This window comes from Chiroxiphia lanceolata, chromosome 22, assembly GCF_009829145.1.
Source record: "Chiroxiphia lanceolata isolate bChiLan1 chromosome 22, bChiLan1.pri, whole genome shotgun sequence".
Taxonomy (NCBI): Eukaryota; Metazoa; Chordata; class Aves; order Passeriformes; family Pipridae; genus Chiroxiphia; species Chiroxiphia lanceolata.
In genome coordinates, this window is record NC_045658.1 from 815,989 (window position 1) to 827,715 (window position 11,727).

The window sequence follows — 11,727 nt, forward strand, 5'->3', positions numbered from 1 at the left end:
CCCAGGCTTTTCCAGCTGCCTGCGAGCCTGGCTCTTGGATCAGAGGCTGGTTCTTGCGGGAACTTGTCTCCATGGAAAGTCTCTCCCCCTCCGAGCGCCGGCGGCCTCTCTGCCCTCCGGGAGCTGGGGATTAGGTCAGGAAATGAGGCACAAGCAGAGGTAAGAGGTTTCCTGAAATCCCAGCCAAGGCTGGAGTTATTAAACCAGACTTTCCCGAGCCTAAAAAAACCTCCCCACACACAAATCTTGCAGAATTCTGCCTGTTCTTGGCCGTTTGCAAAGCAAAGGCACCCAGGGCTCCTTTTCCCCCTGGAATTTCCACACTCCCCCCAGGGTGTTTGGCTTGGCTGGATTCTGAGGGTGTTCCCGGCCCCAGGGGGGTTGTAAAGTCCATTTAATTATTAACAGGTAGCTCCTGCCCTTGGATAAAGGTTACCAGGACTGGGATGAGGATAATGCTGGATTTGGGGGCCGGGAGCAGCTGTGTTTGGAGTCATTTGATGGTTTTATCCATCCTTCAGCCTGGAAAACCAGGCTCAGGAGGAGATGGGAGCTTCTTTAAACCCTGTCTGCTGCTTGTCCTGCTCTGCAAATCCGTGTGTTGCTGGTTTTGGGAGCAGTCAGTCCCTCTCCTGGCTGCACAACCCAGTGTGAGCCGGGTGGAATCCTGTCCCATGGATGAAAATCACGGCTCCTCATCCCTGTTCCCATCTCCAGAGTCATTTCCCCTCCATCCCAGCACCCTCTGTTTGCTCCCTGTGGTTTTACTCCTGAAATCTACAGGTTTTTGTCCCGCAGCTCTGGGCTCTGTGTCACCTCCAGTCTCGGGGGGTTTTGGGGATCGTCCCAAGCCCTGCCGGGATGCCGCCGGTATCCCGTGTCCTCTGGAAAGCCGCCAGCAATCCAGGGAAAAGGGGGCCCCACGGGCAGCAGTGCTGGCTACCCCCCACACACCCAGGGCTGCACGTCCTCAGCCTGGGTGGGAAAAGGGGAATTTTGCCTTTTCCCCCCCTCCATCGTGGGATAAAGCTTTAAATCCCCCAGGATCGCAGCATCCTCTGCCCCAGGGAAGGTGGAGCGCTAATGCCAGTGGATCAGGAGGGTGGACGGGGGCCCAGCAGCCCAAATTTTGGGATGTATTTGACTTTTCCCAAAAGCTGACGAGATGATCCAACAATTCCCTGCCCTGATCCTTGGATCTGTCCCTCCAGCAGCACGAATCCCAGTCTGATCCGTGCCGGTGCTGCACAGAATCCTTCTCCCTCCTTGCTCTTAAATGGGTTTAAAATTCATCCAACCGGGAAAAAAAACCCCAACACCAGCAAAACCCCACCTGCCCCGATGCCCTTCGCATCGAGAAGTTCTCACTGGTTAATATTTGGAATTATTATCCCGGTTTTTCCCCTCCCAGGCAGCAGCGGGAGCAGGAAGGGGCCGGCCCAGGTGTGGCTTTAGGACCCAGCGGATCCCCCATGTTGGAGGTAGGAGGTTTTTTTTGGGTTTTTGTGGGTTTTTTTAACTCTCATTTCCAGAGTTTTTGGAAAGCAGAGAGAAGAGACCGAGGCGGTGGGAAAGGGCAGAGCCGTCACCAACTGGTAAGGACCAGGCGGGAGAGACTCCCCCATTCCCAGGAATTCTGGGGACCCCCCCCCCAGCAGCAAAGGGGGCTAAACCCCCGTTCCTGGGGCTTTCCAAAATCACCTTAGAACCTTCGTGGGTTGGGGCAGCTCGGAAAAGCTGCTTAAAACTCTTTAATCCCAGAAAACCAAACCCTACTCGATTTTTGGGGTGCTGAAGGAACGGCAGCCGCGGGGGGGGGGGGGGGGGGAGACACCACCAATTTTGGAGGCCTGACAGTTGTTGGAGGAGATTTTTAACCACTTCCAGAAAGTCTAAAAATATCCTAAAGCTGAAAACCTTCAGCCTAAACCTGAAGGAAGCCGTGGTGGGTTTTTTTTCCACCCTGGAAAAAGGGCTCTTTGATTGTTTCTGTGGATTTGGGGGGACGGGACCCCGAGGAAAAAGTGAGGTGTGAAAACAGGGATGGGGGCACCGAGTTTTGTACCTTTGGGCGAGGGCCAAAAAAAATGGGAATCCTTTTATACTCCCTTTGTTCTCCCACTCTCTGGCAACTGGAGAGCTAGGGAGGAAAAAAAAAAAAAAAGAAAGAAAAGAAAGGAAAATGGGAAAAAAAAGAAAAGCAGCTGGGGGAGGGGGGGGAGGCTGGGGGAAGGTGGGGTTTAGCAGAATGAAAGGGACTGTGCTGTTCTTTCTCCGGGGTTGATTGTTCCCAGATGTGGAGTTGCAAAAACATCTGGCGCGGTTGGAACCGCCGGACCCCTGCACGGAGTGTTGGGAAAGAGGGAATCTCGGGTCCCATCCTGGAAAAGGCAAAGGTGGGGAAGGAAGAGGAAGAGGAGGAGGAGGAGGACGGTGGAGGTGGCTCCGTGCCCTCCTTGGTGGCTTTGGGGTGTCCCGGCGGTGCCGGTGCCGTTCCGGGGGCGCCGGCGGGAACAGACTTTGGAATCGCCGTCGGGGGAGACGTGACCCGTCTGTCCCCGTCCCGCGGCCAAAGGGGCCGAGCTCGGGCCAAGAGCTCCGTGTCTGGGGGGAATCCCGTGAGCTGGAGCTCGGGAGAAGCTCTGCAGGCTGGTCTGGGGGGAAAGGGGAGGTCGCTCCCAAGCTGTGGGGCCGGGTTTTTGGGAATGGGGCAAGGATGGAGTGTGATGGCTCTGGAGGAAATCCCAGATGGATGGAAATCCCTCCATCCATCATCCGTCCATCATCCATCCGTCCATCCAAACACCCAGCAGCCTTGTCCCAGGCTCTCCTGGTGGGATATAGACACTGGATCAGGGTGTTTTGGAGCCACAGGATGTCAGTGCTGGAATCCCACGGGATTCTGGCACCTGGAGAAGCAGCAAAGGCCAGGATGGGCACCTCCAGCTCCTCTGGGTCCCCCCTGGGCAGGCCCCAGCCCCTGTCCCACAGCCGAGCTCTGCCAGCAGCCCCAACGCCCGGCAGAGCCTCCGAAGCCGCCGCTGATCCCGCTCATCCGCCCACAATCCCTGTTATCCCGGGACACATTTAGCCCTGGCTAAATCCATGTCTGGGCCTTCCTGGGCCGTGGGAAGCAGTGGGGACACGCAGGGCACTGAGTGCCACCGAGGGCACCCTGGGGTGGGGATGGGGGGCCGGGGGTGCTGCCCTGGGCACCCTCAGGGCTGGGCTTGGCCACCTCGACCCGGCTCAGGTGGGGAATGACCCCGGGGGTGTCCCAAAGCTGGGAAGGGTCTGGAGTCACTTGGCAACACCTCCAGGGCCTTGAGGATCCTGGAGGGGATGTGGGGCCGGGAGGGTGAACTGGGGGTGGGGCAGGGGCAGGACGTGGTGGCCACGAGGTGCTGGGCCTTGGTCACATGGACAATACGGGCCCTGCAAGGGGCTCTGGTGGCCCTGGGGACACGGGGACCAGGAGGGGCAACACTCTGGGTCTGGGGCAGGATGGATCCCTGGGAGGGGCTGCACTTTGGGGATGGGGCAGGATGGGACCCCAGAAGATGCTGCTCTTGGTTGCTCTTGAGGCTGTGGTGACCAGAGGGGTTTTTTGGGATATGTCTCTGGTTTTGGGGCAGGACCTGGTCCCTGAAGGTGCCTTTGGTGACCTTGGGGACGTGGTGACCAGAACATGGAGCTCTGGTGGCAGGACAGGACATGGTCACTGGGAGGAGCTTTGGTGACGGTGAGGACACAGTGGCAGGAAGGTTTTTTGGGAGACAGCTCCAGGTTTGGGGCAGGACACAATCCCTGGGAGCTGCTGGTCCTCGGGAGGGGGGGGGGGCAGGATGTGGTCCCGTGGTGCTGGTGAGGACTTGGTGGCCAGGAGGGTTTTTTGGGAGACAGCTCTGGGTTTGGGGCAGGATCTGGGTTTGGTGTCCCTGGAAGGTGCTGGACTGTGGTGACGGTGAGGACACGGGGGCAGGAAGGGTTTGTGGGAGAGAATTGTTGGGATGGTGCAAGATGTGGTCTCTGGAATGTGCCAGCCTGGGGATGGTCAGGATGGGATCCCTGGAATGTGCCACCCTCATGATGGTTGGGATGGGATCCCTGGAAGGTCCCACACTCCACTGATGGTCAGGATGGAATCCCTGGAATATGCCAGCCTGGTGAGGGTCAGGATGGGATCCCTGGAATGTGCCCCACTGGTGATGGTCAGGATGGGATCCCTGGAATGTACCCCACTGGTGATAGTCAGGATGGGATCCCTGGAATATGCCAGCCTGGTGATGGTCAGGATGGAATCCCTGGAATGTGCCATCCTCATGATGGTCAGGACGGGATCCCTGGAAGCTGCTGGTGCCTCCATTCCCACTGACCCCCCCTTCCCAGTGTGCCAGGGCTGGAGCCTCATTCCCACCAGGATCTGGGATGGTTTTGAGAAGAGTTTCTCTTTTCCCTTCAGTTTTCCCCCTGGATCTGGCTCGGGATGAGGGGCAGGGCTGCTGGCATTCCTGCCATCCCAGCCTCAGCCCATCTTCCTGCCAGGAAAAGCAGGCTTGGAAAACTCCAGGGAAGCAGGAGTGCCCACGGCTGCCAAACCCCAGCCCCTGCACAGGATTTTCCTTCAAATCCCTATTTTCCCTAAAATCCCTATTTTCCCCCTCAATTCTCTGCATCCCTTTGGATTGAGGGACTGCATTTCCCAGCAGGGAAGCCCCAGAACGAGCCCTTTCCCAAGGAATTGGGTTGGAAATCCCAGGAAAGGAGCCCCAAAGCTCCCCTCCGGGCTCTGTTGTCCCCGGGGGGTCCAACCCTCTCCTCCCCCATCCCGGCCTTTCCCATCCCCGTCCTGCCTCCGGGTATTCCAGGGCTTGGTCCTCGCGAATCCCCCGGGAATTGCGGGGCGGGGGGGGGGGGGGGGGGGCCGCCTGCCTTTTCTGGGGAAAGCTTCTCAATTTCGGAGGGTTTGGGGAGGGGTTTTTTTTCGAGCCAATTCCCGGGGGCATCTCTGGGTGTGAGGGCTGGGAATGAGGGGGTTCCCTGGGGCCCCTCCCCCGATCCCTCGGCATTCCCTCTCTTCGCAGACTCCTCCGTCATTCCAGCAGGATGAGAGGGACGGGGCTCTTCATGCTGTGCCTGCCAGGTGAGTGGCCCCTCCCCAAGGCCACTTTAATGATCCCAATCCTCGTTTTCCAGCTCCACAGCTCCATTTTTACCAGCCAGCCCCTCATTTCTGAACTCAGACGCATCTCAGAGGGGGCAAACCTTCATTTTTGGGGTCTAAACCCTCATTTTTAGGATCTAAATCCCTCTTTTAGAGCTAAACCCCTCATTTTTAGATCCCAAAGCCTCAGTTTCAGGTCCCAAATCCTTGTTTTTGAAGCCGAAATCTTTGATTCTCTTGTTGAAAACTTTGGGTTTAGGGTCTAAACCCTCATTTTTAGGGTCTAAATCCCGCTTTTAGAGCTAAACCCCTTATGTTTAGGTCCCAAAACTTCATTTTTGGGTCTAAAGTCCACTTCTAGAGCTAACCCCCTTATATTTAGGTCTCAAAGCCTCATTTTTAGGACCCAAATCCCCATTTTTGGAGTCCAAAGCTTTGATTTTGTAATTGAAAACCTCATTTTTGGGGTCTAACCCCTTATTTTAGGGTCTAAACCCCAGTTTCAGTGCTAAACCCCTTATTTTTAGGTCCCAAAGCCTCATTTTTACACCCCAAATCTTCATTTTTGGAGTCCAAAGCTTTGACTCTCTTGTTGAAAACCTTGATTTTAGGGTCTAAACCCTCATTTTTAGGGTCTAAATCCCTCTTTTAGAGGTAAAATCCTCATTTTTTAGATCCCAAAGCCTCAGTTTTAGGTCCCAAATCCTTGTTTTTGAAGCCGAAAGCTTTGATTCTCTTGTTGAAAACTTTGTTTCTAGGGTCTAACCCCTCATTTTTAGGGTCTAAATCCCGCTTTTAGAGCTAAACTCCTTATTTTTAGGTCCCAAAACTTCATTTTTGGGTCTAAACTTCACTTCTAGAGCTAACCCCCTTATATTTAGGTCTCAAAGCCTCATTTTTAGGTCCCAAATCCCCATTTTTGGAGTCCAAAGCTTTGATTTTGTAATTGAAAACCTCATTATTAGGGTCAAACCCCCACCTTTATGGTCTAAACCCCTTATTTTCCTATCCCAAAGCCTCATTTTTAGGGTCTAAACCCCAGTTTTAGGGCTAAACCTCTTTTTTTTAGGTCACAAATGCTCATTTCTGGAGTCCAAAGCTTTGATTCTGTGGTTGAAAACCTCATTTTTAGACTACAAACCTTAATTTTTAAGCCTTAAACCCCCTTTTTGAGGCCCAAAAGCACCGCTTAGAGGCCCAAAGTTTGGTTTGGAAGGTCCAAAAGCTGCAGATTTAGAGGCCAAATCTTTATTTCTGGAGCCAAATGCTCGATTTTTTGGCCCAAAGCCTCATTTTTAGCTCCCAGAGTCCCGTTTTGGGGACCAAAGCCTCCTTTGGAGCCTCCAAAAATCCATTTTTTAGGCTGCAAAGGGTGAAGTTCTTGGTCCCAAAAGCACCATTGGAGGGAGGTGCCACCATCCCCAGTGGGACAGGCAGGGCTTGTCCCCGTTATTCCCTCAAATCAACCCAAAATTCCCAATATTTAGGCTGGGAATGGCTCAGATTTGGGGGCACGAGGGGTCTGGCACCTCCTGCTCTGGGGCCATGGAGGTGGCACAAAATTGTCACTTCAGGGCTGGGATAAAATCCAGGAAAATGAGATTTATAACCCCCTGGGAGGGCTGGGAAAGATGGGATGGAAACAGGGAGGGAGGGGACAGCGCCTGGAGCCTGGAAAACGTTGGGGGAAACAACGGTCAGGGACACATGGAAAACATTCCAGGGCAAGGGAAGGGGGGGAAGGGGGGAGAAATCCCATCATTCCCAGCTCAGGGATGCTCCTGGCACCAGGCTGGGAACGATCCCTGTGTCCAGGGATGGATCCCTGCCATCCATAGGGATGGGAATGATCCCTGTGTCCATGGACAGATCCTTGCATCCATGGGGATGATCCCTGTGTCCGTGGATGGATCCCTGCCATCCATGGGGATGGGAATGATCCCTGTGTCCATGGATGGGTCCGATCCCTGTGTCCGTGGATGGATCCCTGCCATCCATGGGGATGATCCCTGTGTCCAGGGGAGGGGTCCCTGCAATCCACAGGGATGGGAATGATCCCTGTGTCCATGGATGGATCCCTGTCATCCAAGGGGATGGGAATGATCCCTGTGTCCAAGGACGGATCCCTGCAATCCACAGGGATGGGGATGGGAATGATCTGATCCCCCCTCCGAACATTCTGATCCCTTCAACTCATCCAGGCTGGATTTTGATCCCCATTTTCCCCCTGGATCCATGGCAGGGGGAGCTCCCAGCAGGATGCAGGGGGTGTCATCCCTGTCGGGACCATCCCCGGGGTCCCTGGGTGCTGGACCCTTCTCCAGGATTGCGGATCCATGGGATCAGCCCCAGCTGGATAACGCTGGGTAACCCCGGGCTGGTGCTGCTCCCTCATCCAGGAGCAGCCTCTTCCCGGGGACACAGAGGGCAGAGGGAGGGGATTTTGGGAACCCCAGTCCCTGGCTGGGGGTGTCCGTGCCCTGGTGACCGCCCCGTGTCCCGCAGTGCTGCTGGTGCAGGGCCAGTACAGCCGCTTTGAGGGGATCACCTACCCCGAGCCCGTCCAGTATTCCCAGTACGACCAGCAGGCAGGTGAGAGCTCCCACAACTGGGAATGCTTCTTTTCCCCTTCATTTCCTGCTTTCTCTGGCCAAACACCCACCACTCTGATCCCTCTTTTCCCTCCAACATCCTCTGCTCAATCCCTTTTCTCCAGCCCCTTGAATTCCAACATGTGACACACTCTCCTCCCCCTCCTCTCCCCTCCCTCATGCTGCCAATTATTTATTAAACCTTCATTAATTATCCATTAAACCTTCATTAACCTCCAAACCCCACCTGCTGGATGCTCCCAGTTCATCCCTGGGATGTCCAGAGGTGTTTTCCCATCGCTCCCACCTGAATTTTCGGGAGCTCCTTGCCCAGCCCCGGCCTGGCTGGGCTGAGTTTGCTCCCTAAAACCTCAGCCTCTGGTTTCCTTTTGTTCCCCAGAAATCCAGGATTACTATGACTACCACGGTGAGTGACCCCCGGGGGGTGCCGGGGGGGTGGGATGGGGCGGGAATTTTGGGGGATGCCTCTGCTCTGCGTCTGTCCCTGCAGATGTCACCCCCCGTGCCCCCGAGGAGCAGTTCCGGTACCAATCCCAGCAGCAATCCCAGCAGGAAACTGTGCCGGCCCCGACCCCAGGTGGGTGACAACCCCCCCAGGTGGGTGACAGCCCCCAAGGTGCGTGACAGACCCTCCAGGGGGGTGACAACCCCTTCGGGTGGGTGACAGTCCCCTCATGTGGGTGACAACCCTCTGAGGAGTGTGACAACCTCCCAAAGTGGGTGACAGTCCCCAAGGTGGGTGACAACCCCCTGAGGAGTGTGATAAGCCCCCAAGAGGGGTGACATCGCTCCCAGGTGGGTGACAATCCCCCAAGGTGGGTGACAGACCCTCCAGGGTGGGTGACAGCTCCCCAAGGTGGGTGACAGACCCTCCACGGTGGGTGACAGCTCCCCAAGGTGGGTGACAACCCCCTTGGCCTCCTCAATCCCAGGGCTGGGGGGTCTCCCCCAAGTCTGCTCCCTCATCCCGATTCTGCTCCTCCCGGGTGCCCACAGCAGGACACTCCATCCCTAAACTCCAGGGAAAGGGCGGGGAGATCCTTTTCCCCAATCCCTAAACTTCCCCCCCTTTCCCCCCTCAGCTGCCGCCCCCGAGACCGAGCCCACGGAGCCGGGACCTCTGGGTGAGTGTCGATCCCGGGGGGCTCATCCTGCCTTTGACCCCTCTGGAGCCGGGATGTGCCGATCCGGGGGGGAGGGGGGGGAGGGGGAAGGTGTTCGGGTCCCTCTGCGGGAATTCCCAGGGAATTCCCAGAGCGTTTTCCCGCAGACTGCCGGGAGGAGCAGTATCCCTGCACACGGCTCTACTCGGTGCACAAGCCGTGCAAGCAGTGCCTGAACGAGATCTGCTTCTACAGGTGAGCGGGAAACCCTTCCCGACCCTCCCAAAAAGCTTGGGAATCCCCTCTGCTTTTCCCAACCCCCCCCCCTTCCCCCTTCCATGGCTTCTATCCCGTTCCCGATCCAGCCTCCGCCGGGTTTACGTCATCAACAAGGAGATTTGTGTTCGCACCGTGTGCGCCCACGAGGAGCTGCTGCGAGGTGAGGGATCCAAAGGGTGGGGAGGGATCGGGATCCAAAGGGTGGGAAGGGATCGGGATCCAAAGGGTCAGGATTGGCCCCGCTCGAGGCCTTTGCCCCGGGAATTATCGGGGAAAAATCCCCCCGGTCAAACAGAGCTGCTCCAGCGACTCCCATGGAATGGGCCAGGCTCTGCTGGGGGGTTTTGGGAGCAGGGATGGGGATGGATCCCCCTCCCCCATGGGATGCGATGGGGATTGGGGATGGGGATGGGGATGGGGATGGGGATGGGGATGGGGATGGGGATGGGGATGGGGATGGGGATGGATCCCCCTCCCCCATGGGATGAGCTGTGGATTTTGGGATGAGGATGGGGATGGGAATGGGGATAGATCTCCCTCCCCCACGGGATGAGCTGTGAATTTTGGGATGGGGATGGATCCCCCTCCCCCATGGGATAACCTATGGATTTTGGGATTGGGATGGGGATTGGGATTGGGATGGGGATGGGGATGGGGTTTGGGATGGGGATGGGGATGGGGTTTGGGATGGGGATGGGGATGGATCCCCTCCCTCGGGATGAGCCGTTGCCGCTCTCTGCCCATCCCTGAGCGTGGGCCCCTATTTTGGGGGGGCTGCCCCCCCCATCCTCCCGCCGTTCCCATCCCCACCGGGGGGGCGGGTTCCTCACCTCTCCTCCCCTCTTTCCCGGCGTTCCTGGCTGATCCCGGCGTTTTCCCGCAGCCGACCTGTGCCGGGACAAGTTCTCCAAGTGCGGGGTGATGGCCACGAGCGGGCTCTGCGCGGCCGTAGGCGCGTCCTGCGCCCGCAGCTGCGGAGGCTGCTGAGCCGGGACCCCCTTCCCGACCCCATCCCACCCATCCCGGCCCCGTTCCCGGCCCGCCGCGATGCTCCACAACCCGGGAAAGGCATGGAAAAGAGCCTTTTTTCCCACCGGTTTTTTTGTGCGCGGAAAGAATTAAACCCAAAATAAAAACAAAAAAAAAGGGGGGGGATTTATTGTTTTTATGATTTTCTTTTGTCGTTTTGGAAAAGGGGGGGCTCGGCCCCGAGTTTTCTACAGAGAGAATCCCACACCGACCGCGGCTCCCGGCTCGTTTTTTGGGGAGGATTCCCGGTTTTCCAGGGGGTTTTCCAAGGATTTGAGCGATTCTCGGCCCTGCCCGCGGGAGGGAGGGCTGTGAGGGGCGGGTTTGGGGAGGTTTGGGGTGGTTTGGGAAGCGTGAAATGGTTGATTTTGGGGTGGGTCTGGGGGGATGTGGAGAAGTGAGGGGGCTTTAGTTGGGGGGGTCTTATAGGAAATGTTCGGTACAGGTGTGCTTGGGGTAAATTTGGGGAGTTACAGACAATAAAGGGGGGTTTGGGGGTGTAAAATGGTTATTTTGGGGTGGTTTGGAGGGATGTGGAGCAGTGGGGGGGTAATTTAGGGGAGTTTGACTTGGGGGGGGTCTTAATTTGGGGGATTCTTATAGAGAAAAGCACAGGATAAACGATTTTAGGGTAAATCCTGGGGGTTATAGACAATAAAAGAGTTTTGGGAGGTGTAAAATGGTTATTTTGGGGTGGTTTGAGGGATGTGGAGCAGTGGGGGGTGATTTGAGAGGGGTCTTAATTTGAGGGATTCTTATAGAGAAAAGCACAGGATAAACGATTTTGCGGTAAATTCTGGGAGTTCTGGACAATTAAAGGGTTTCAAGGGGTGTAAAATAGTTATTTTGGGGTGGTTTGGGGGGATGTGGGGGGGTTAGATTTGGGGGAGTCATAGAAAATGTTCAGTACAGGCGTGTTTGGGGTAAATTTGGGGAGTTACAGACAATAAAGGGGATTTGGGGGGATGTAAAGTGGTTATTCTGGGGTGGTTTGGAGGGATGTGGAGCAGTGGGGGGGTAATTTGGGGGCTTTTATAGAGAAAAGACCAGGATAAATGATTTTGGGGTCAATTCTGGGAGTTGTGGACAATAAAAGGGTTTTGGGGTGTTTGGGGCTCAGATTCCCTATGGAAAGGGGGGAAGTTTGGGGTGTGATTCCCATCAGGGAAACGGGGGGGGGCTGGAGGGGTTTGGGGCAAGGGGGAGTTCCTGCAGGTCTCTTATGGGAAATTTTGGAGGGTGCAGCTCTTGTCTATAGGGTTCTTGTACACAGGATAAAGCTCTCCTACAGGGTGTTCAGCTCTCCTATATGATATGTATGGGTTGTAGCTCTTCTGTAGAGTGTGCAGAGCTCGTATATAGGGTGCAGCTCTTGTATATAGGGTGTATCTCTTCTCTACAGTCTCTATTCCTTTTCTATAGGGTGCAGCTCTCCTCTATAGTGTGTATCTCTTATCTACAGGGTGTGTCTCATATATAGGGTGTATCTCTTCTCTCCAGCCTGTATTCCTTTTCTATAGGGTGCAGCCCTCCTATATAG

At 55.9% G+C, this 11,727-nt stretch overlaps 1 protein-coding gene across 5 annotated transcripts; it reads left to right on the plus strand.

The window, feature by feature from the left end:
• Window positions 1–106: 106 nt before the first annotated feature.
• MFAP2 (microfibril associated protein 2) lies at window positions 107–10,471 on the plus strand. 5 transcript variants are annotated; one of them, XM_032709205.1, is made up of 11 exons: window positions 107–159; window positions 1,412–1,595; window positions 2,295–2,396; window positions 5,085–5,143; window positions 7,670–7,756; window positions 8,156–8,182; window positions 8,267–8,353; window positions 8,859–8,900; window positions 9,047–9,134; window positions 9,245–9,318; window positions 10,042–10,471. In XM_032709205.1, exons 4-11 carry the CDS (start codon window positions 5,107–5,109, stop codon window positions 10,143–10,145), a joined length of 546 nt encoding a protein of 181 aa, XP_032565096.1. In that variant the 5' UTR covers window positions 107–159; window positions 1,412–1,595; window positions 2,295–2,396; window positions 5,085–5,106; the 3' UTR covers window positions 10,146–10,471. The 5 variants fall into 5 exon arrangements, with proteins under 5 accessions (XP_032565096.1, XP_032565095.1, XP_032565098.1 ...); XM_032709204.1 differs by lacking the exon at window positions 107–159 and having other exon boundaries at window positions 1,276–1,595; XM_032709207.1 differs by lacking the exon at window positions 107–159 and having other exon boundaries at window positions 1,276–1,481.
• Window positions 10,472–11,727: the final 1,256 nt, after the last annotated feature.